This window comes from Sabethes cyaneus, chromosome 2 (genome assembly GCF_943734655.1).
Source record: "Sabethes cyaneus chromosome 2, idSabCyanKW18_F2, whole genome shotgun sequence".
Taxonomy (NCBI): domain Eukaryota; kingdom Metazoa; phylum Arthropoda; class Insecta; order Diptera; family Culicidae; genus Sabethes; species Sabethes cyaneus.
The window spans coordinates 124,355,269-124,381,962 of NC_071354.1; the positions used below are offsets into that span (position 1 = coordinate 124,355,269).

General features: G+C 39.6%; 1 protein-coding gene across 3 annotated transcripts in view; it reads right to left on the reverse strand.

Annotated features, from left to right (window-relative positions):
* LOC128738215 (cytokine receptor-like) overlaps nt 1–26,694 on the reverse strand; it is a 357,136-nt gene that overhangs the window by 114,232 nt on the left and 216,210 nt on the right. For all 3 annotated transcript variants that reach the window (XM_053833187.1, XM_053833189.1, XM_053833188.1), the window contains one exon: nt 23,870–24,621. In XM_053833187.1, the coding sequence (XP_053689162.1) occupies nt 23,870–24,621 (752 nt within the window). The remainder of the gene's footprint in view (nt 1–23,869; nt 24,622–26,694) is intronic.

Genomic DNA, 26,694 nt, shown 5'->3' on the forward strand with positions numbered 1-26,694 from the left:
CGTCTGTGGTCAAGCGTGTCTAGGTCGATTAAACGGCACCGGTTTGCATACGGTGGCAAATTATCGGGATGACGCCAAGGGAGATGTCGCAAAGCCATTCGAACAAATCTTCTTTGCACACGTTCGATGCGTAGATTCCAAGTGATCTGCTTGGGAGACCAAACTAAATTACAGTTCTCCAGCAGTGGTCGTACTAGCGCGCAATACAAGGATTTTAAACAATGGACATCCTTAAAGTCTCGTCCAATCTTAGAAATGAACCCAAACTGTCGAGATGCTTTTGAAATAATCAATTCACGGTGTAAATTAAATGTTAATTTAGCGTCTAGCAAGACACCCAGGTCACTAACCCGATCCACTCTGCGTAATTCAGTATGGTCAATAGTATAATTAAAGTAGATAGGGTTTTTGATGCGGTGGAAACTAATAACTTCACATTTTGGTATGCTCACAATGAGCCAGTTTTGTCTACACCAATCGGCAAATACATTCAGTAAACCTTGTAATCGACGGCAGTCGTCTTCATCACTAATCACCGCGTATAGTTTCAAATCATCGGCGTATACTAACTTGCTGCCGGATTCCAGTAGTAACGCCACATCGTTGAAGAACAGTAGAAAAAGCAAAGGCCCCATGTTGCTGCCTTGAGGCACTCCAGAATCAAACGATTTTGAGATATGAGACAGGCCAATTGATTTTAAAAATTCAGTCATTAAATTTTTCTCGCGTACTTCCATGCTATCCGCGTCCAATATTTGATCCCAAGCGATTTCACTAATTTCGAAATTTACGGCTAACTCATCAATTTGATCGAATCGTATTTTTTTGGACATCTCTATTTCACCGATCACCGGGTTGTTGTTGATATCCATTGATAACAACATGGCAGAATGATGACGTTCGTTTTTAATAATTGGATCAACCGCCGTCAATTGACAGCTGTCTGTTTCACTGACGAAAACCAGATCCAAATATCTGTTGTTTTGATTCGGAAGATCACAGATTATTCAGATAAATGCTTCCGTCCGAGCAGTCTTTCTTCTTCCTTGTAAAATGCACGGGTTGCTCCTCCATAGTCCGGTTGCTAAATGATCTTTTCAGAAGCATTTTTTCGTTTTCTCAAATATCGCTTAAGTGTCATTACATTCAAGTTGAACATTTTTGCAATCGTTCTGACCAGATCTCCGGACTATTCGTGATTTTTACATGACGAATGTTTACGATATGAAGAATTGTTCATTTTATTATTTACGACATAACGGATTCCAAGCTCTTCAGTTCTTAATAAAAGGATCAAGTGTCACTGAAATTATGTGGATCAAGTGTACCTGTCGTAGTAAGTTTTACTGAAAATTAATTTTGTAAAATATATACAAGTTTTATTGCAAAATGTATATAGTATCAATGAATACACATGTTTAGCTAATTTTTTGTTTGAAAAGCAATTAAAAAATTTCGAGACAGTTCTCCGTAGCCAAAAAGTTGGACTTCACTAAAAAAAGAAGTATAGAGAATTATTCCGTTGCAAATCTTATTATATTATATTTTCCTTGCAATGTAAAAATTTATTACATTTTTGTTTTGCAATTTTGTTAGTTGAATGAAATGTACAACTTTATTTTTTTCTGCATAAAAAAACATTGTATTTACTGAGAAACAATGAATGGATCAAGTGTCCCAAGGGATCAAGTCTACCTGGTCTCCCCTAAGTGCAAGTAAAAGTAAGTTGTAAGAGCAAATATAATTCTTTACCATATACATTGCGTAGTAAAGGTGTAGTTTATAGGTTTTGGAACTATGCATAATTTCTTGTAATGCCATTCTATTTGATTCACATCAATAAAGTTTTCTAGAATAAATTTCATCAATTTTTACTCGGTTACTCACGCTGTTGTATTTTGTATTTTGAACGCCATATTGTTATAAAGTTACAAATCGTTGTTTATCTAACGTATATTCTTCAATAAACTTCAGCATATAAGGTGTACCGAAATTGGCCCCAACTGGAATTTTCTCTCGTTTCTTCATATGGAAAAAACATGTCTGTATGCAGTAAAACTATCAGCAAATCTCGGGTAATTTTTCATATAGATCTATGTAACAATGAGAGATTCTCTTCATGTCTCCTGTCTTCTGTTTTTTACGGCGATACTAATGCAGTTTAACACATCAGCTTTACATGAATCGGTTGCCGGAGTTACTAGCTAAATGTGTTCAAAATTTACTTTTCTATGCATTTATGTAACCGTGAAAAGCGGAAGAGAGGAGACGCAAAGAGAATCTCTCATTGTCACATAGGTCTGTTTGAAAAATTACCCGAGAAATGTAATATGTTTAAAATGTATCCGTCTGTTGGTAGTCGAGTAATTCGGGGTCAAAATTAGGGTATTTTATATAATCAAAGTTCTACAGTTCCTAAACAAGCAAACATAGAGGTATACTATATTTAACAAAGTTGTGAATTTTTACTGTTTTACAACTTTGTAATACATGAAAAAGTCATACAACAATAACAAAACGAGCTAAAATAGAAAAACTGGTATTACAAATTCATGTACAATAAATAAGATTTTTCTATCTTCGCTGAAGAGATAGAACTTACTGTCTTCAGCAAAATTTCTTGTAATAATATGCTCTAAAACTTTGCAGAACACATCAATGTGTTATATTTTAACTGAAGAAAAATATTTTTTTTATTTCACTTTTAGGGGGATTAATCAAAATTTAAATTCTACCAGACGATAGAGCTTTCAATTTCAAGAAACTCTTCCAAAGGTTCGATAAACCTAAAACCAGGTTTTCCCAGTCAAAACTCTTGTGCGCACGTTTTTTTTGTCTTGGGCAATTGTGCGCGCGAGTAACCGTGTTACAAAAGTTGGCGCGAGTGTTCGAGGGGTAATATCTTTTGACCGGCAAAACCAATTCTTCTGAAATTTTGCAGATATATTAACAGCATTAAAACCTCTAATTTGATGCCAAAATAATTTAAAATAGATAGAGTATCTTAGATGAAATTATTTAATATTATTGTGAATTTTAATGTGCTGTATACGATTGCTCATAACTTTCAAATTAAACGACCAATCAAAAAACAAATCAATAGTGATCTATTAGACTGTATTACCTTTCAAATGAGACTAATAGCACATAAATCGGTTTGGTCATCTCTGAGAAGCAGGCGATAATTATTACCTTGTCAAAACAGGTTTTTTAAACATAACTTTTAAACTACTTATTTGTTTTCAATAAAACTTTGTGAAAATTTTAGCGTTAATAAAAGCTTTCATTTGGTACTAAGACCGTTGAAATCGGTCATGTAGTTCTGGAGAAAATCGTGTTACGTAATTTTTACATTTTTACTCATAACTTTCAAACGAAATGTCGGACCGCAAAACAATTCAATAGTGATATACTAGGCAATAATACCTTTCAAACAAAAGTAATAGCGAACAAATCGGTTCAGCCATCTCCGAGAAACAGGCGATAGAAAAGTTGCGTCGCGCACATACACACACACACATACACACATACACACATACACACACACACAGACATTGCTCAGTTCGTCGAACCCTGTCGATTGGTATATGTGGCTCGGCCCTCCGGGCCTCGAATCGATTTCGTGTTTTTCGACCAATTTCTAAACCTTTGTTATAGTATAACAAAGGTAAAACATGAAATAATAGTAAATTGTGTAAGTTAATACAGTAGACTCTCAGAAAAGTTAACTCTCTGAAAAGTTAATTGTTCAGAAAAGTTAAGCGTATATCAGCTCTCATGCAACGCTCTAAAAAGTTAATTTTTGCCTTAACTTTTCTGAAAGTTTGAATTTATTGGTTGTCCAAGCGTTTCTTCACACACGTGTGTTTACCTTCTATCTTTATTTCTCATTTTTCGGCTTATTGTCACCTTTCCACAGTTTCATACAGAGTCGCATCATAACTGGGATTAAATGAAACTCTTGTATCGGACAGTTGCAACAATAGTTCAATACGGGCATATAGTTACTTCAGGATTTTTGGAAATATACTGGAAAAGCGCAAACTCGGATTGAATTTAAACTGCAAAAGAAGGAACAGCAAGGAACTAAAAATTAGCGCGAACGCTTATTTTTAATCAAAACGTAGACTACGAAAAAACAAAAGTAAACTAGTGTAACCGACTGTTTTAAACTTAGTGAAAGGTATTATTTTATAAAAAACTATGAAACTATAATTTCATAAAGATATTGCTACATATTTCTTTCCATTACAACTTCCAGGTACATAAAAATATGTATCCTATATCCCGGAATGCATTTTTAGCTTTTGTATTCATCATTTTCAATGACTTTTAGGACTACTCAGAAAAGTTAATAGTTCGGAAAAGTTAATCGACCGATTCCCCAATCGATTAACTTTTCCGAGAGTCTACTGTATACAGAAATGTTAAAGCATTGCAAAAAGCCATCAAAAACAATATTTGTACGAAGGGTTCATTCAAAAATAGCGTAACAAAATCAGATCACAACGGGCGACTTTATAATTTATGTAAAACACAGAACACAGATTGCTCAATTGCGTTGTAAAGCATTATTATAATGAAATGTAATTTAGTATATCGTTGTATCCAATTCTTGCGTGACGTAATTTAGGATCAACCATTGTTTAACGGCTCAAAAATACGATTATGATCTGTTTGTTCTACTATGACCAATTCGGTAGAGCTACTCATAAGAGATCGTTACGCTATAATAACTACAACACTTTATTGTTTCAATTCCAGTTGCAGATTTGCTTAATTATGTCAAATTTGCCTTTCCAAATTCAATTAACATCGGTTAGGTGTAACCAAAATGTTCCAGGTTTCCCATTAGCTGCGTAGTTTTCTCGGGATTGGTACAAAAGCATCGTATACAATTGCGTGTTACCTGTCTGATGGTAGAACTTGTTTAATTTCGTCGCTGAGTCGGACATGCTGAATTAGCCTAAAATTCTCATACCTTGCTTTACGTAGTTCATCGATGGTTAGAAAAGCATTTTTCTTTCGCTGGGTTGCACTTTTCTGTTGACAATCTATACCTCTAAAAATGAATTTCTGTCTGTCTGTCTGTCTGTCCAAATGTTCCTTATAGAATCGAAAACTACTGAACCGATCGGCGTGAAAAATTGCATGCAGGGGTTTTTAGGGCTACGGAAGGTTCTCTCGATGACAAAAGACCCCAAAAGAATTTCCAAAAAACAATGGAAATATGTCCTGCAGTGAGTATAACATCCTGTGATTTTTTTTCAAATTTTTATGATAATTGGTTTCGGAGTAAACTGCGAAAAATGAAATTCACTCTAGCCGCCATTACTAATTCAAGATGGCGTCTAACGATCTGAAAATTTGTCAAAATGCTCCTCAGGTCAAGTACTTTGTTTGAATCATTGCAAATTTAATTCCGGGGCATTTTTTGTATGGAAAACCGGCTAGACCCTTTCTGCATAACTCGGGAACTAGTCAAGCAAATAGAACAAAATTTGGCATGTGGGTGTTTTTGGTGACAAGAAATTATTCTATGGTACATTGGGACCCCTTCCCACTTTAGGAGGGGGGGGGGCTCCTATACAAATGAAAAACAAATTTCCTCATAACTCGAGAACTAATCAAGCAAATGGAACCAAATTTGGCATGTGGGAGTTTTGGATGGCAGAAATTTTTTCTATGGTGAATTACGACCTCTTCCCTTTTTAAGAGGGGGGCTCCCATACAAATGAAATACAAATTTCCTTAGAATTTGAGAACTAATCAAGCAAATGGAACCAAATTTGGCATGTGGGGCTTTTAGGGGGCAGAAATTTTTTTTATGATAAACTAAGACCCCTCCCCTGTTTAGGAGGGGGGCTCCCATACAAATGGAATTCCAATTTTCTAATAACTTGAGAACTAATCAAGCAAATGGAACCAAATTTGGCATGTGGGTTATTTTGGAGTCTTGAATTTATTGTACGATAGTTAGAGACCTCTCACCCCTGTGGTAGGGGGATATGGACTCTCATACAAATAAAACAGAAATTTTTGCGAAACTCAAAAGCTAATCGAACTCGAGAAATTAGAGACTCTTCCATAAAACATTAATCAATAACAAGACCACAAAAACTATCTATACACTAACACTAGATCATTCAGGACGAGACGGCCGCGAGTGTTGCCGGTGACCCACCGTCGGAAGCGCCGCCCACTGGGGGGAAACAACTCCCCGCAGAAATCAAGAAAAAAAGTTTTCCGTGAAATGGTAGATTCCGCTTAAGGTTTTTCGCAAAATGATATTTGGCGAAATGTTGTACAATCATGGCGAATATTACTATCCGCTTTTTGGCTATACAATGAGGGGACAGGGGAGTTGTTTTCTACTTTACAGTGAGGAAAAATTGCAAATTCGTATATTAAACTACCCATTCGTGGTAACTAATAAGCATTAACATAAGCAGCAAATCAGCGTATCTGGCATTTTATACTGCACGTTGTTGTATATTAGCTTTTTGACTGGTGTGACATAGGTGTTGTAAATTGGCATCCAAAATTGTATTCAAATTCTTCGTGTCGGTAATTAGCTGTAAATTAGCATTGTCAGCACTATAAGAAGGTTATCAGTAAAGTAGCTGTATATTTTGCCAAAATAGCATTTAAGTAGCATTTAAGGCGACTTAACTGCTTAATAGCCTACATTTGAATAGCATTGGTGATGCTTATTGGTTACCTGGGATGCCTTCATAGTTACGTAACTGCCAAAATGAATCATTTAACCCATTATGACCCGGGTATACCTAAATTTGGACCAAATGAAGTGAAACTCTGTAATCTATTATATTATGGCTCGAATATGTCAGGAAACGCAAAATCGTCATTTGGAATGCTTTCAAGGCCAAAATATCGCAGGTTTAATATTTCATAGGCTCAGTTTCGAACAAACAAATTACAAAGTTGTTTACAGATTTCTTATCGAATTTTGTGATAGACTTTACATATAAATAACAATTTATATGTCAGGTAATGTTTCGTCACTAAATGTAGAGATTTTCATGCGTTTTGGAGACAATGTTTTTTTTTGTTCCCTCACAAGCTGTGCATATGGGCTTCTTTTGACGTAGGACTACGTCTTACGGCAAGTTTTGAGATAGGGTGTCATTCCAAAAAATCGAAAAATGCGAGCGTCACGAAAAATGAAAGGTTTTGAGCACCATTAGCTCAGCGGTTTTCCTATCGATTTTCAATATTCTTACACCAATCGATCGGAAAATCTTCTAAGAATTGACCCAAATGAAGAAAAGCATGGATTCTTGATGTTGAACTATTGAAAAATTGAAAATAATGAACCTATGTTTTACCAGAATTCTCGCTTCGTGATTGGTTGGAAGATTCTTTGCGATGATCTAAAGCTATACCAATTTGATATCTGTGCTTGGGAAGTAAGCCAAAACAAGTGACCAAGTTCCCTCATTTCAACAAGATTTCTTAACACCGCGGTTAAACCTAGACCATTTTGATGTCCTTGCTTGGGAAGTACGCCAGAAAGAGTGACAAAGCCCCCTCGTGCCAACAGATTTCTTACGAACGCGATTAAACCTAGTCCAATTTGATGTCTGTGTTAGGGAAGTGTGCCAGAAAAAAATGACACAAGTTCGTTGTCCCAACAGATCGCAAATTCTTTACTGCGAGACGATTAAACCTCGGTGAATTTGATATCTGTGTTGGAAAAATGTGCTACAGCTGCAGTGTTCGGTTATAATACGACTCTGTATGAAGGTGAAATTAGTCATCATCGATTCTGCCAATTTCAAAGCAGTTTTTTTGTTTGAAACAAAAATTCGGTTTATGAAAATATATTCGCTGTGTACAGATTGGCAAGAAGAATGCAGTATATACATTTTTATAAACACAATCCCGCTTTTGGGCCGAAAAGCTTCTTCCGAAATTGGGCTTTCCGACGAAAAGTCAATGACTGCTAGTTTTCCGTGAATGCTTACCGTTTCATTAGAAGTGTATTGAAAAGATGTGCTGTTGATAAAATAGGATTGAATTGAGAATAGGATCCCTTCAACGTGGGGAACCATGGGTAATTAAAACAATCTTTAATTTCAGTAAGGTAGCAGGAAAGCAATAGTTTGTGTTCTTGATTTTGTTAAATTGTTTTCAAATGCACAATCTTTTGAAAATTGAACGTATGCAATGTTACTACTTTGATAAATGTTACATACAACGCACGTAGCATGTATATATATTGCATATAGCATGTATACATGAAGAATCGAATGATTACAAGCATGAATACATGCTACTATCACTACAAAGAGACTTACGTAGTCCTGCGTCACCTATATATGCGGTCATGTCTTGTACACAACCACTCTGATTTTTTGGGGCCTCCTGGTTTAGTCCTTTTCGGTTTTATTTTAAAGCTTTACTGGTATGAATTATTATTAGGTATAGTAATTGAACTGAAAATGTTCGGTAGTTCATCTAAAAAATGTATTAGGACAGGAAGTTTTGTGCTGAAACACTTTATTTTTAATAGGTCCCACTTGCCCCGGGTGCTTTGAAATGCCGACCTTATTTCGACCCATTTTTTTAATGCCGTTTGTCAAATTAAACAACTAGTTTTCGGGTACAATTTGTTAATACTCTCATTATGTTTACCTACTGTCAGAAAAACATGTACTTTTACGTAAAGCCTGTGGCCAAAATATCAATTATAGAAAGGTGCGTCAAACTTACAACGCAAATTGAAAATAACGCTCAAATTTAAAGTCCAATTTTGAAGTTTGGAATGCCTGTTATAAATAATCTATAATTTTAATACATGCGTTTGAGTTGTATCTTTCTTTTCTAGAAAGGTTCGGTTGGAGAAAATGAGGTTGAAGAGAGTTATCCCAAGCAACACAGCTTGTTATAGAATAGTATAATATTACATACATCAGAACTTCTCTATTACCAGAAAAGCGCAAAAAATTGAAGCCTAATGAAACAACAATCGAAAGAAGTATGTATCAGGTTATTTCATACCATTATAAAATGTTATTATAGCATAAGATACAACTTGTTCTTCCAGTAGTTTAAATTTAGTAATGGAGACGTAATAAAAACTTCGTGTTGACATGTTGACAAAAACAAACATTATTCATTTGATATGAGCTGTCAAATAAATTCATGTTATCACAAAACACCTCAAAACCTTAATAATAACGACACATGTTTTCAAAGTACGCTTATAGTACTCTTAAACGACTACTTTCCATGAAGATTATTTTCTAACTTGTTTTGTGTGTTACTTGGGATGAGCTCCGTTCCCACTTACCCCGTATTCCCACTTGCCCCGGGGTACCTTAACATCGTTTAGGTGTAACCAAAATGTGACCAAACTGTTTGTTCCCTCATAAGCTGTGCATGTGGGCTTCTTTTTGGGGGCCACTTGGTTTAGTCCTTTCCGGTTTTATTTTGAAGCTTTACTGATATAAATATTATGTAATTGAACTGAAAATGTTCGGTAGTACATCTAAAAAATGTATTAAGACAGAAAGTTTTGAGCTGAAACAGTTTCCCACTTGCTCCGGGTGCTTCGAAGTGCCGACCTTACTTCGACCCATTTTTTAATGCCGTTTGTCAAATTAAATAACTAGTTTTCGGGTGTAATTTGTAAATACACTCGTTATGTTTACCTACTGCCAGAAAAGCATGTACTTTTACGTAAACCTTGTGGCCACGATATCATTTCTAGAAAGGTGCGTCAAACTTACAACGCAAATTGAAAATAACGCTCAAATTTAAAGTCCAATGTTGATGATTGCAATGCCTGCTATAAATAATTTATAATTTTAATACATGCGTTTGAGTTGTATCTTTCATTTCTAGAAAGATTTGTTTGGAGATAATGAGGTTGAAGAGAGTTATGAGCTCCGTTCCACTTACCCCGTATTCCCACTTGCCCCGGGTACCTTTTATATCTATACCTATAAAACTGGATTTCTGTCTGTCTGTCTGTTGGTATGTTCCTTATAGAATCGAAAACTACTAAACAGATCGGTGAGAAAATTTGCAAGTAGGGGTTTTTGGGGCCAAGGAAGGTTCTTATGATAGTTAGAGACCGCTTCCGCCCTTAAGAGGGGGACTCCCATACAAATGAAACACAAATTTCTGCTTAACTAGAGAACTAATCAAGCAATTGGAACCAAATTTGGCATGTGGGTGTTTTTGGAGGTAAGAATTTTTTCTATGGTGAATTGAGAACCCTCCTCTCTTTAGGAAGGGAATTATGATCCCTCTCCTCTTTAAGAGGGAGGCTTCCACACAAATGAAATTCAAATTTACTCTTATCTCGAGAACTATTCAAGGAAATGGAACCAAATTTGGAATGTGGGGTTTTAGAGGGCAGAAATTTTGTCTATGATGAAATCAATCTAATGAAACCAAATTTGGCATGTGGGGGTTTTCGGAGGCAAGAATTTTGTTGTTGATGAATTAGAACCCCTCCCCTGTTTAGGAGGGGGGGCTCCCATACAAATGATATACAAATTTCCTCATAACTTGGAAACTAATCAAGCAAATGGAACCAAATTTGGCATGTGGGGGATTTTGGAGTCTTGAATTTATTTCATGCTGGTTAGAGACCTCTCACCCCTGCATTAGGGGGATAAGGACTCTCATACAAATAAAACAGAAATTTTTGCGTAATTCAAAAACTAATTGAACTCGAAAAATTCGAGACTCCACAAAGACGTCGATCACAAAAACTATCTATAACAACATTAGATCATTCAGGGCGAGACGGCCGCGTGTGTTGCCGGCGACCCGCCGTCGGAAGCAATTCCCCCGCAGAAATCACCACTTTCTAGGTTTATTTGTATTCCTAGGTCTACTGACCTCTATTTCTTCGCTTCAGTTGGATCCGAACGAGGGACAGCGAGTAAGGAGAAGATCACCCCTGCGAAATGGTACTTTCCACGAAAAAGTTTTCCGTGAAATGGTACATTCCGCTTAAGATTTTTCGCGAAATGGTGTTCGGCGAAATGTGGTATTCAATCACGGCGAATATTGCTATGCGCTTTCTGGCTAAGCAATGAGAGGAGTTGTTTTCTACTTTACTGTGAAAGAAAAATTGTAAATTTGTATAATAAACTACCCAACACAGGTAAGCAATAAGCAATAGCATAAGCAGTAAATCAGCATATTTGGTATTTTATATTGCACATTGTTGTATATTAGCTTTTTGACTGCATAGGTGTAAATTGGTATCCAAAATTCTATTCAAATTCTTCGTGTCGATAATAAGCTGCAAATTAGCATTGTCAGCACTATAAGAAGGTTAGTAGTAAAGTAGCTGTATATTTTGACAAAATGGTATTTAAGGCGACTTAAATGCTTATTGGCTTGCATTTGAATAGCATTAGCGATGCTTATTGGGTGCCTGGGATGCTTTCATAGTTACGTAACTGCCAAAATGAATCATCTAAGATTGAATTCATCAGAAACTTGCAAAACTCGAGATTGTGACAAAGGTCATCCGAGATTCACGATTTATGTACAACACAGATTAATTTGTGGCAATACGAAGTTTGTCTTCCTATATATACAAATGAATTTTTGTCTGTCTGTCTGTTTGTCGGGATATTCCTTATAGAATCAAAAACTATTGAACCAATAGGCGTGAAAATTTGCATGTAGAGGTTTTTGGGGCCAGAAAAGGTTTTAATGATGGTTAGAGACCCTCCCCCCACTAAGAGGGGGGGCTCCCGTACAAATAAAACACAAATTTCTGCATAACTCGAGAACTAATCAAGCAAATAGAACAAAATTTGGCATGTGGGTGTTTTTGGTGACAAGAATTTATTCTATGGTAAATTGAGACCCCTCCCCTCTTTAGAAGGGGAACTGTGACTCCTCTCCCCTTTAAAAGGGGGGGCTTCCATACAAATGAAATACAGATTTCCTCATAACTCGAGAACTAATTAAGCAAATGGAACCAAATTTGGCATGTGAAGGTTTTCGAGGGCAAGAATATTTTCTATGGTGAATTGAAACCCCTCCCCCTTTAAGAGGGGGGGCTCCTGTACAAATCAAAAATAAATTTCCTTATAACTCGAGAACTAATCAAGCAAATAGAACCAAATTTGGCATGTTGAGGTTTTCGGAGGCAAAAATGTTTTCTATGATGAATTAGGACCCCTCCCCACTTTAAGAGTGGGGGCTTCTACACAAATGAAAAACAAATTTCCTCATAACTCGAGAACTATCAAGCAAATGGAACCAAATTTTGCATGTGGAGGTTTTTGGAGGCAAAAATATTTGCTATGGTGAATTAGGACCGTCCCCACTTTAAGAGGGGGGCTTCTACACAAATGAAATACAAATTTCCTCATAGCTCTAGAACTAATCAAGCAAATGGAACCAAATTTAGCATGTGGGTGTTTTTGTAGGCAATAATATTTTCGATGGCGAATTAGGACCCCTCCCTACTTTAGGAGGGAGGCTCCTATACAAATGAAAAACAAATTTCCTCATAACTCGAGAATTAATCAATCAAATGGAACCAAAATTGACATGTAAGTGGTTTTGGAGGCAAGATTTTTTTCTATGGTGAATTGAGACCCCTCTCCTCTTTAGAAAGCGAGTTGTGACCCATCTCCCCTTTAAGAGGGTGGGCTTCCATACAAATGAAATGCAAATTTCCTCTTATCTCGAGAACTAATCAAGCAAATGGAACCCAATTTGGCATGTGGGAGTTTTAGATAGCAGAAATTTTTTCTATGGTGAATTACGACCCCTTCCCCTTTTAAGAGGGGGGCTCCCATACAAATGAAATACAAATTTCCCTATAAATTGAGTACTAATCAAGCAAATGTCCAATGTCATCTTGAAAATCAATTATTTTATACTTCATTGAACATACATAACTTTAATTGGGGCATTATGAGTCTTAATAGCAGTAGGATTTATTTAAGTTTAGCAAAAACTCAATTCCTTGTAACACACATATCACGCCAGGGCATTTCAAATGCGCCAATATGACTGTTAGCATTTTACATGCATTTTTTGCGATTTAGATTTAGACGATTAAACGAAGAAATTAATCAATAATTTTGTATTTTTAGTATTTTCCATGAATAAATGATTCTAATTTTTTATTTTCCTTCGACATTTCTATATTTTCTTTTCTTTTCTCACGATTTTTCGAGGTGTTTCACAACCGGGGACACTTTTTTTAGCCACAAAAAACCATGTTTTGAAATTTTGACATATCTTTTGTGTTTAAAACGAAAACCATATACTTTCTTTGGCAAAAAGATAAGTATACATTTAAACTTTCCAATGCTTTGAAAAGATTTAAAATTGGATGATCCGATCAAAAGTTATGGTCAAAAAACAAAACCTGTCTTATAACCGGGGACATTCCCCTATGTAATTCATAATTGAAATAACCAAAATGCCCAACCAGACCTGGCCGAGATTTTTGGCACACTTATACTATATTCTTTGGCGGTTCAAGTGATGCTAACTTTAGCTGCCAGCAGGTGCCCATTTACGGAAAAAAATACTTGTAAAAACGGTAAAATATATGCTTCAAATCAATTTTTAAAGCAAATAAAGCAACATATGATATTTACACCTTCTAGAAAGTTACGTATTTTGATAGTATCCAAAAGTTTGTAGAACATGTCGAACCTGTTAGATGAGGTTTTGTGTACAAAAAGTTTAAAAAACGGATTTTAAGGGGGTCACGACAGAAAGTCAATTATATCTCGCAAACCATATGATGCAGATACTTAGTATGCGATACTTGCGGAGGCAAGTGCTGAGCAAACCGGAGTACCCTGAAGTGCCTGTCTTCTTCTCCTCCGTGCTTAGCAGATAGCCAACAACCAATAGAAGTCCGGATTATAGTATGCCGGCCGTAACTAGGATACACTCCTTCTTATTGTAAGTAAACAAAAAAACCCTACTATGTTAGATATTTAAGAAGTGTAAAGTGTATATATATATATATATATACAAATGTCGGCCAATAAGCAAAGTCGCCTTACATGCTATTTTGGCAAAATATTCAGCTACTTTACTGATAACCTTCTTATAGTGCTGACAATGCTAATTTACAGCTAATTACCGACACGAAGAATTTAAATACATGGCATATATATATACAAATGTAGGCCAATAAACATTTAAGTCGCCTTAAATGCTACTCAAATGCTATTTTGCCAAAATATACAGCTACTTTACTGATAACCTTCTTATAGTGCTGACAATGCTAATTTACAGCTAATTACCGACACGAAGAATTTGAATACAATTTTGGATGCCAATTTACAACACCTATGCAGTCAAAAAGCTAATATACAACAACGTGCAGTATAAAATAACCGATATGCTGATTTACTGCTTATGTTAATGCTTGTTAGTTACCAGGAATGGGTAGTTTAATATACAAATTTGCAATTTTTCCTCACAGTAAAGTAGAAAACAACTCCCCTGTCCCCTCATTGCATAGCCAGAAAGCGGATAGTAATATTCGCCATGATTGTACGTTTGACATTTCGCCAAATATCATTTTGCGAAAAAACTTAAGCGGAATGTACCATTTAACGGAAAACTTTTTTGTGGAAAGTACCATTTCGCGATCCTCTCCTTACTCGCTGTCGCTCGTTCCAGGAAACCCAGGTAGACCTAGGAAAACAAATAAACCTAGACAGTAGTGATTTCTGCGGGGAGTTGCCTCCCCCAGTGGGCGGCGCTTCCGACAGCGGGTCGCCGGCAACACTCGCGGCCGTCTCGTCCTGAATGATCTAGAGTTACTATAGAAAGATTTTGTGGTCTTGTTATTGACTAATGTTTTATGGAAGAGCCTCGAATTTCTCGAGGTCGATCAGTTTTTGAGTTTCGCAAAAATTTCTGTTTTACTTGTATGAGAGACCATATCCCCCTACCACAGGGGTGAGATGTCTCTAACTATCATAAAATAAATTCAAGGCTCCAAAATCTCCCACATGCCAAATTTGGTTCCATTTGCTTGATTAGTTCTCAAGTTATAAGAAAATTTGAGTTTCATTTGTATGGGAGCCGCCCCTCCTAAACAGCGGAGGGGTCTTAGTTCATCATAGAAAAAGTTTCTGCCCCCTAAAAGCCCCACATGCCACATTTGGTTCCATTTGCTTGATTAGTTCTCGAGTTATCAGGAAATTTGTAATTCGTTTGTATAGGAGCCCCCCTCTTAAAGTCGGGAGGGGTCCTAGCTCACCATAGAAAATATTCTTGCCTTCGAAAACTTTCACATGCCAAATTTTGTTCTATTTGCTTGATTAGTTCTAGAGTTATGAGGAAATTTGTATTTCATTTGTCTAGGAGCCTCCACTCCTAAAGTGGGGAGGGGTCCCAATTCATCATGGAAAAAAAATTGTCTCCAAAAACACCCACATGCCAAATTTGGTTCCATTTGCTTGATTAGTTCTCGAGTTATGAGGAAATTTGTATTTCGTTTGTATAGGAGCCCCCCCTCTTAAGGTGGGGATGGGTCCTAATTCGCCATCCCAATTCATCATAGAAAAAAATTTTGTCTCCAAAAACAGGAGTGAACAATATAGAAATCCGAAGAAAACCAACTAGAGTTCATTCAGAGAACATCTGGGAAACTCTCGGAATTCCTATCACATTAATATACGCACACCAGCACCAAGATATGTCTAAAACGAAAGTATAGGTATGCTAAAATCGGAACCTTCACGAACAGCCAGGCTGCACTACTGGCTCTCAAGTCCACCAAATGTGCATCCAAATTAGTTTGAGAGTGCAGCACAACCTTGAGGGAGCTCTCCCGCCAGAACAATATATATATATATATATATATATATATACTGCATCTACGCCGGACGCACCCTAGGGAAGGACCTGAAACAAAGTCTGCTCATGCTTCGGGGCACCATGCGTTCTGCGACGAAAGAAAACAGTGAACTCAAAGTGCGAATAAAAGTGGTAGAGAAGGCGTTTGTATCGAGGTCTGTACAAACGGATGCCTGCCTATCATCGACTGACCACACCGTGGCCCTTGTGACTACGGAGCAGTCCAGTGACAACAAGGTATCCACTAAACGTGCAAGGCAATCCCCAGGGGAAGAAACCCCCACGGATCCGAAGAAGCGCTTGGTCGCTGAGGGTCATAAGCAAACTGAGGAACCCACCGAGGGTTATAACATGCAGTTAGCGCCCGACAATCAGTGGGAAACAGTGAAAAAGAAAAAGGCCAGGAAGAAAGAGGAGGATTGACCTCCACCGAAAGTGGTCAGAAAAAAGAGGAGCAAGGGCGATGCCCTTATCCTCAAACTGAGGGGCTGAGTTATGCAAAAGTTTTGAAGGCCATGAGAGAGGACGAGCAGCTGAAGGGTCTTGTCGCCCGAGATGACTCTCCAGCTTAAAAACCTAGACGAGATCACTGAAGCGGTCGAACTGACACGAGCTCTCATGGAGCAATGTAACGTGGTGGTGACTACCGAAGCAGTTCGTCTGCGCAAGGGACCGGCGGGAACCCAGGTAGCCACCATACGACTTCCACTGGTAGACGGAAATACAGCCCTGAAGGCGGTCAAGCTGAAGGTGGGATGGTCCGTATGCCTACTGAGCATTTTCAAGCAGCCGGAGGCTTGCTTCCGGTGCTTCGAGCGACGGCACAAGTCCTGGAACTGTAAGGGGCCTGACAGAAGCCACTTGTGTAGAAGATGTGGCGGTGCGGGCCATATAGCGAAGGACTGCTCTGCGCCGCCCAAGTGCCTGGAATGTACAGGCCAACGGGACGCTAAGCACACAACAGGAGGCCCAAAGTGCCCGGCAGGCGCGCCGGCGACTAAAACACGGGCGTGGTGCAGGTAACGCAACTAAACTTGAACCACTGCCATGCGGCCCAGCAGCTGTTATATCAAGCAGTTACTGAGTCGTTGACGGACATTGCCATCATCTCGAAACTATACCGCATCCCTGCCGGAAACGATAACTGGGTCTCGGATATGTCGGGGATGGCGGCTATATGGAGGACAAGCAGGTTCCCGGTTCAAGAGGTTGTGTCAACTGCAGACGAGGGATTTGCGGTTGCCAAAGTGGGTGGAGTGTTCTACAGCAGCTTTTATGCTCCGCCGAGTTGCTCGATCGAGCAGTTAACGCGGATGGTAGACCGAGTATCAGTTGTGCTGACTGGTCTAAGGCCGGTGGCTGTGGCGGGCGACTTTAACGCTTGGGCGGGTGAGTGGGCAAGTCGGATCTATAGGGCGAACCATATGGGTCGGATTCTGCTTGAGGCTCTGGCAAAACTCAACGTAGACCTGGTCAACGTCGGCACCACTAGTACCTTCAGTAGGAATGGTGCAGAGTCTATCATCGACGTGACTTTCGGCAGTGCTGGTCTGATAGGAGACTGGAGGGTAGACAATGGCTACACTCACAGTGACCATCAGGCGGTCCGCCATGGTGTTGGTCAGATAACGAGGCGGCAGACGGCGGGTAGAACCAACACTCCAACCACCCGTGGATGGAAGACATCATACTTCGATCCCGAAGTATTTGTGGAAGCGATCCGAAGAGAGTGCGGTGATCGCGATATGCCCGATCCGAACGCTGATCATTTGGTTGAGGTGCTGCCACGAGCGTGTGACGCCACCATGCCTAGGAAAAGCCGACCTGGGTATGGTCGGTCACCGGTTTACTGGTAGACAAAAGAAATTGCGGAACTCCGCGGAGCGTGCTTTCGTGCGAGGAGAATAATGCAAAGAGCTCGTTCGGACAAGGGCAGAGCAGAATGTCGAGTAGCAGGGTAGCCAACGTATTTTGGACCCCCTCAGCAGCTGTACATAATTTGGACACTTACAGCAAAATCAAATGCAAGTGTCCAAATTATGTATAGCTGCTGATGGGGTCCAAAATAGGTTGGTTACCCCACTACTTGCTGCACGCGCAGCGCTTAAGAGTGGGATAATAGCTAGCAAGCGAGCCTGCTTTGAAAGGTTGTGTGCCAGTGCTAATGCGAATTAATGGGGCTAATGGGATGATGCCTACAGGGTCGTAATGGCAAAGACCAAGGGCGTGATTGCGCCCGCAGAGCGATCGCCAAAGATGCTGGAGCGGATCATCGAGGGCCTCTTTCCGTGCCACGAGCCAAGGCCCTGGCCTCAGGCCGCTGAGTCGTCCCACGCCGACGTTCCAGTATCTCAAACCACAGCGTAGGATGGGCGGCCTCCGTGTCAAACATCCAAAGTAACGTGGACGACGGCGGTTTAGAGGTCGGGGAGGAAGTAACGGTTACGAACGAGGAACTCATTGAGATCGCTAAATCCTTAAAGGTGGGCAAGGCACCGGGACCAGACGAAATCCCGTATATGGCCATTAAAGCTGCTATTCTGGAGGCTCCCGAATTATTCGGGGCAGTAATGAGCAGATGCCTGGAAGCTGGCCACTTCCCGGACAGATGGAAGCGACAGAACCTGGTCCTATTGCCGAAGTCGGGAAAACCTCCGGGTGTCCCCTCGTCATACAGGCCGATTTGTCTGCTCGATACTGCCGGCTCGATAGTACCTTACTGGAAAGGGTTATCCTTAACAGACTCGTACAGTACACTGAGGGTACAAACGGTCTGTCAAGGAACCAATTCGGCTTCCAAAAAGGCAAATCTACGGTGGATGCCATCTTGTCTGTCACTAAGACAGCCGAGGTGGCGATCCAGCGCAAGAGGACAGGTATTCGCTATTGCGCAGTTGTCACGCTCGACAACTGGCGACGCTGGGACTCCATAGCCAACTCGCTTGCGAACGTCCAAGTGCCGGTGTCGCTGTACAGGATCTTGGAAAATTATTTCCAGAATCGTGTGCTATGCTACAACACGGAGGAGGGTCAGAAGTGCATTCCAATCACCGCAGGGGTTCCGCAAGGTTCCATACTGGGCCCGGTGTTGTGGAACGTCATGTATGACGAGGTGTTGAAGCTAAAGTTCCCGGTAGGGGTGGAGATTGTCGGTTTTGCGGATAACATCACCATGGAAGTCTATGGGGAATCTATCAGAGAGGTAGAGTTGACGGCTGCCCACTCTATAAGCATTGTTGAAGATTGGATGCGATCCAGGAAACTGGACCTAGCGCATCATAAAACGGAGGTTATCGTGGTGAACAACCGCAAGTCAGTGCAGCAAGCAAATATCAGCGTCGGGGACTGCACTATTTCGTCAACGCGGTCCTTAAAACTCCTGGGAGTCATTATCGATGACAAGTTCAAGTTCGGGAGCCACGTTGACTATGCCTGCAAGAAGGCTTCCACAGTTATTTCGGCATTGTCTCGTATGATGTCTAATAGCTCTGCGGTATATGGCAGCAAGCGAAGGTTATTAGCCAACGTGGTCCAGTCCATACTCAGGTATGGCGGGCCGGTGTGGTCGTCGGCGTTAGGTACCAAAAGTTATCTAGCCAAGCTGGAAAGCACCTATCGTCTTATGTGCTTAAGGGCGAGTGCGTATCGCAGTTTCACATGACGCAATCTGCGTCTTAGCGGGTATGATACCTATTGGTATCATCATCAGCGAGGACGTAGAGTGCGTCAACCAACGTGGAACAAGAGGCACACGGAGTACCACAAGATCGGCCTCGATGATCACATGGCAACGGGCATGGTGTAATTCCACAAAAGGCCGGTGGACACATCGACTTATCCCGGAACTATCCGGGTGGGTCAACTGGTGCCACGGCGAAGTCAACTTCCACCTGACACAAATTCTGTCAGGGCATGGTTGTTTTAGACAGTATCTGCACAAGTTTGGGCATGCGGAGCCCCCGCGTATCCCGAATGCGTGGACGTTGAGGAAACTGCAGAACATGCTTTCTTCATATGTCCTCGTTTCGCGGGCGTGAGAAGGAACATGATGGCAGTCAGCGGACAGGATACTACTCCGGATAACTTAGTCCAAAGGATGTGTTCTAGCTCGGACGTCTGGGTAGCGGTCAATGCGGCTGCTACCCAGATCATACTTGAGCTACAAAACCGCTGGAAAGCCGATCAACGGCGAATAAACAGCCTAACTACCATAGTCCAGTAGTTATCTAAGATTTTGTGTTAAGCACAATAGCCCCTCCCTGAAGTAATACCGATAAGGTGGTGCCAGGGGGGATTGAGGCTTGAGACTCGAGTAGGGTTTTAGTGGGTCTAGATCCTCACGCCCCAGTAGGGGGGTCGGGATACCAAACCCCACTCCCTGAGTTGTCTTCTCAGGTGTCTACTAGCAGATTTCCCTACTCGTTGAAAAAAAAAATCTGATATCAAGGAATCCCTGCACCTATAGAACTGGATTTCTGTCTGTCTGTCCGTAAGTTCCTTATAGACTCGAAGGCTACTGAACCGAACGGCATGAAAATTTGCATGCAGTAGTTTTCGGGGCCTGGGTCGCCTAGTTACGGTCCCCTCCCCCCTAAGAGGGGGGCTCCCATACAAATGAAACACAAATTTCTGCATAACTCAAGAACTAATCAAGCAAATGGAACCAATTTGGCAAGTGGGTGTTTTTGGAGATAAGATTTTTTTCTATGGGGAATTGAGACCCCTCCCCTCTTTAGGAGGGGAATTATGCCCTCTCCTCTTTCAAGAGAAAGGGGTCCCATACAAATGAAATACAAAGAAGCAAGAATTTTTCATATGATGAATTAGGACCCCTCTCCTCTTTAGAAGGGGGGACTCCAATACAAATGAAACACAAATTTCCTCATAACTCGAGAACTAATCAAGCAAATGGAATCAAATTTGGCATGTGAGAGTTTTCGGAGGCAATGTTTTTTCTATAGTGAATTAAGACCTATCCCCTCTTTAGGAGAGTAATTATGACCCCTCCCCCTATAAGAGGGGAGCTCACATACAAAATAAATACAAATTTTCTCAAATAGTGTCATTGCCAGGTGGCGCAAAATGTGTCGGACGTCAAATTTCTCAACAGTTCGCACCAAGCTATGTTGTTGTTCAAGTTACTGTACAACTCGTGGTGTGGCGTTTTTCACTTCACTTAAAGTTTTTGTTGTGTATTTGACCCGGAGAATGGGTTTATTGTCACATGTCAGGCCGCGAGTGTTGTCGGCGACCCGCCGTCGGAAGCGTGGGGGGCAACCTACCTCTTTCAAGGTTTTTTTTGTTATCCTAGGTCTACTGACCTCTATTACTTTCCTTCAGATGGGACCGAATGAGCGACAGCGAGTAAGGAGAGGATCACCCTTGCGAAACACTACTTTCTACGAAAAGATTTTCCGTGAAATGGTACATCCCGCGTAAGGTTTTTCACGAAATGGTATTCCGCGTTATGGTCAACCATGAAGTAGTGTTCCGCAAAATGGTAGTCGGCGAAATCTATACCTATAAAGAAGTATTTCTGTCTGTCTGTCTGTCTGTCTGTCCTGTGTTCCTTATAGAATCAAAAACTACTGAACCAATCGGCGCGAAAATTTGCATGTAGAGGTTTTTGGGGCCAGGAAAGGTTTTAGTGATGGTTAGAGACCCCTCCCCCCACTAAGAGGGGGGGCTCCCATACAAATGAAACACAAATTTCTGCATAACTCGAGAACTAATCAAGCAAATAGAACCAAATTTGGCATGTGGGTGTTTTCGGTGACAAGAATTTATTGTAGGGTAATTTGAGACCCCTCCCCTCTTTATAAGGGGAATTATAACTCCTCTCCCCTTTAAGAGGGGGGGGTTTCCATACAAATTTCCTCATAACTCGAGAACTAATCAAGCAAATGGAACCAAATTTGGCATGTGAAAGTTTTCGAGGGCAAGAAAATTTTCTATGTTGAATTAGGACCCCTCCTCACTTTAAGAGGGGGGGCTCCTGTACAAATGAAATACTAATTTCCTCATAACTCGAGAACTAATCAAGCAAATGGAACCAAATTTGGCATGTGTGTGTTTTTGGAGACAAAATTTTTTTCTATGATGAATTGGGACCCCTCCCCACTTTAAGTGGGGGGGGGCTCCTATACAAACGAAATACAAATTTCCTTATAACTCGAGAGCTAATCCAGCAAATGGAACCAAATTTGGCATGTAGGTGTTTTTGGAGGCAAGAATTTTTTCTAAGATGAATAAGAACCTCTCCCCACTTTAGGAGGGGGGGGCTCCTATACAAATGAAATACAAATTTCCTCATAACTCGAGAACTAATCAAGCAAATAGAACCAAATTTGGCATGTGGGTGTTTTCGGTGACAAGAATTTATTCTATGGTAAATTGAGACCCCTCCCTCTTTATAAGGGGAATTGTAACTCCTCTCCCCTTTAAGAGGGGGGGCTTCCATACAAATTTCCTCATAACTCGAGAACTAATCAAGCAAATGGAACCAAATTTGGCATGTGAAGGTTTTCGAGGGCAGGAAAATTTTCTACGGTGAATTAGGACCCCTCCCCACTCTAAGAGGGGGGGCTCCTGTACAAATGAAATACAAATTTCCTCTTAACTCGAGAACTAATCAAGCAAATAGAACAACATTTGGCATGTGGGTGTTTTTTTTGGTGACAAGAATTTATTCTATGGTGAATTGAGACCCCTCCCCTCTTTATAAGAGGAATTATAACTCCTCTCCCCTTTAAGAGGGGGGGCTTCCATACAAATTTCCTTATAACTCGAGAACTAATCAAGCAAATGCAACCAAATTTGGCATGTGAAGGTTTTCGAGAGCAAGAAAATTTTCTATGGTGAATTAGGACCCCTCCCCACTTTAAGAGGAGGGGCTCCTGTACAAATGAAATACAAATTTCCTCATAACTCGAGAACTAATCAAGCGAATTGAACCAAATTTGGCATATGTGTGTTTTTGGAGACAATTTTTTCTTCAATGATGAATTGGGACCCCTCCCCACTTTAGGAGGGGGGGGGGTCCTATACAAACGAAATACAAATTTCCTCATAACTCGAGAACTAATCCAGCAAATGGAACCAAATTTGGCGTGTAGGTGTTTTTGGAGGCAAGAATTTTTTCTGTGATGAATTAGGACCTCTTCCCACATTAGGAGGGGGGGCTCCAATACAAATGAAATACAAATTTCCCCATAACTCGAGAACTAATCAAGCAAATAGCACCAAATTCGGCATGTGGAGGTTTTTGGAGGCAAAAATATTTTCTACGGTGAATTAGGATCCTTCCACACTTCAAGAGGGGGGGCTTCTACACAAATGAAATACAAATTTCCTCATAATTCGAGAAATTTTTGCGAAACTCAAAAACTAATCCAACTCGAGAAATTCGAGACTCTTCCATAAAACATTAATCAATAACAAGACCACAAAAACTATCTATAGTAACACTAGATCATTCAGGACGAGCCGGTCGCGAGTGCTGCCGGTGACCCGCCGTCGGAAGCGCCGCCCACTGGGGGGCTTGCAAAACTCGAGATAGTGACAAAGATCATCCGAGATTCATGATTTATGTACAACACAGGTTAATTTGTGGCAATACGAAGTTTGTCGGGTCAGCTAGTGTTATATAATCATGGCGAATATTCAAATGCTATCCGCTTTATTTTACCAGGCTAGGTAATGGGAGGAGTTGTTTTCTACTTTACTGTGCAGAAAAATTGCAAATTTGTATATTAAACTACTAATGAACTCTTCAGAAACTTGCAAAACTCCAGATAGTGACAAAGGTCATCCGAGATTCACGACTTATATACAACATAGTTTAATTTGTGGCAATACGAAGTTTGTCGGGTCAGCTGTTAGTACACAATAACATCACACTTTGCTCAGGTGACTAGTAGTTAATGTATTTCAATTATTATATTACCAATAATAACAATAATACTAGATCAAGCACAAAAGCTTCAGACGCTATTAGTTACATGAAAAATAGTTATACACTAACCTGCTTCCAATGTAGTATTAAAAAGTGGTTCGCTTCGTGGGCCGATTCTGGATTTTGAGTACATTGATACTTGTATTTTATAAGTAACGTATGGTCTCAATCCACTAATTCGATGGGAAGTTGTACCAGTAATATTGAGAGATTTTTCCTGTGTTTTGCAAGTCTGATCGCGTGGTGAACTGATAGGACAATATATTATCTTATAACCTTCTACGATGGCACTATCGCCACATTCTAATTTCCACTCCAAATCTATGTATGTAGACTGCATGGATGGTATCCAAATTGTTTTCAATTTACCTATATCATTTTTTTGTGTTGCTGTACAAGATGCCCATACCATACCAGATGATAGTTCCTTTGAGTTTGCGGCAACAGCAAAATTCAATGTCGAGCTAACATTACTTAATTCATAGGACAGTTGATCAGCGTCAACGTATACAAAGTTTATGGAACCGTTACAATCATTGGGCGAATTGCTACTAGAATTACACCAAAACACTGTATACGAAGTTACTTTCAGAATCTGTTCATGGGTTGCTTTCCATGAAAGTAAGTATCGACCTGAATCGGATAAAAGCTTCACAATTTCCGGTTTCGGAATGCGATAAATTTTACTAGGTATCAATAGTTTGCTGTACTGCATTGAGTCACCTTCACTGTTAGAACTGCGTATAATGAATGTGTAGTTGCCATCCGTCATATTTTTGAATTGTTGCATAGTACTACCATTTCGTCCTTCTGTGACATTGCTGAAATATATAAAGTACTGTATATAAAGTATATAAAGTAAAGGATTGGATCAGAAAGTTTGGATGAGTGGATGATGGGATGAAAGCTTATGATATGAAACGGTAGAAGAACTGAACTGCCACTGGAAGGGTATCTGTCCCATGTTACAAATAACGAACAAGAGAAAATCGCACTCAAAGATGAAAAACGGATTTTGTTAAAATCATTTAGTTTCGCCGTTACTGGGATTGTGAACTATACATACGCCGCGCCTTCCGTGAAAACGTAAACAAACCACCAATCAAAACAAACAAACTCTTTTGGCTATTATGTATTTACTTTGACGCGACGACATGCTTTGGTATGTGCGGTCATACGCACTTTCTATAGGTTTCGTTCTCAAGCCAGAGTATACAAAACAACTTTAAATATATCTTCTACAGTCAACCAAAAAAGTATTCGGACAGCAGCGCATAAAATTTTTTTTTAGAAATTTTGCACAGTATTTTTTCAAAGAATGGTGGGTAATTGATCTTGAATGGACCTATTTAGCGCTTTTTAACACCACCACTCGCACTCCTGCTCAATTTACTCGTCATTTATAAATAATATGTGGTGATGTTACTATTTGTTGGAAAGTACCACCTTTTTTCTACATTATCAGTACTTTAAAAATGTATAATTGATGAAACTTTTATTAAATATATCGTTTTTTGCCAAAGCCTTTTTTTGATCTTGAATGGACCCAACATGATCTTGAATTGGACCTATTTTTGATTTTGAAATGGACCTAAATTAGGATTGTCATAGTTTCTTCCATGTAAATGAACAAAATAATAACAAAGAATTTTTTTTAATAGTACAACTATACTACTGTTATTTATTAATAGGACACAAGGTTGAACAGCTTTTACCTTTCTTATACTCTGTTAGAAAGGTATGAAAGTCGGTTGAAAAATTTGAAATCGGTCACAGTCACCGAGGGTCTTGTTTTTATGTCAGCCCAATAATTGAACAATGTTTCAGTGACTTGATATGCGTTGTGTATGTATCTGTGTGTGACATTTGTATATTGGGAATTTATTATTACCTGTTGTTCAGATATGGTTGAAACGATTTCCACGTCATAAAAAAATTATGTCGCCTATTAGTTTCAAAAATTTAAACCATTCATTAAAAATATGTAATATAACTTGTATTAAACGTAGTTTATCAAGTACAGTGGGGTTCGAGTTTTTATTTAGTGACTACATATTTCGAAAGGTCAGACTTTTGCTGACGTAAGACTACGTCTTACTGCAAAGCATCTAAAGGTTTGCGACAGCCTCTGTCGAACATTTTGAATGTAAAACCGTCGCAATCGTGAAAAATTCGTTAATTAGTGGTAATTATTCAATTTTTGACACATTTATATGCAATTTTTTCAGTTAAAAAATGGTCTAGATTTTGCCACGGTTTCGATTTTGGCAACATAGGCGACACGCATTTGTTGTCAAATTTGAAATCATACTGTAAATGGTGCTTGAAAAAATTAGACTTGGTAATTCTACTAGGTTTAAAGGTAAGCTTAGATACTAGGTTTTAATTTTAAATGATAGTCGATGAAGAACTGTACCAGATAGAAAATAGGAAGTTTCAAAAATGAATATTTTAGATCTCAGAGTCACTCAATTCCGGTGGACAAGGAGGTATTAATTTTGTCACAAGTCAGAGGGGAGAGGTGCTTAAAGAAAACTTTACATCCCCCAAGAAAAAAATCAGAGGGGTTGTGTATAAGATACGACCACGGATGATGTAGTACAACGTTAGTACGGTTGCATGATTTTGAATATTTTACTAAACTGATTTTTAATCTATCTGTCAATCGACCAAAAGGTGATGTGAAGTCAACCTGCTTACTTATCGGCGGAATATAAGGCCTTTGCAAAATATTTTTTAAGTTTTTGTCAACCCCCCCCCCCCCCCTTTGGAAATTGACTTGAAAAATCGTGTGGCTAAAAAAAATTTGGAGGATATGAGTATAAAATCAATTGTCCGTGGGCTCTACAGCCTGAAAAACTCGAAAAATGAGTGTACTTAACACTTCTAGCACG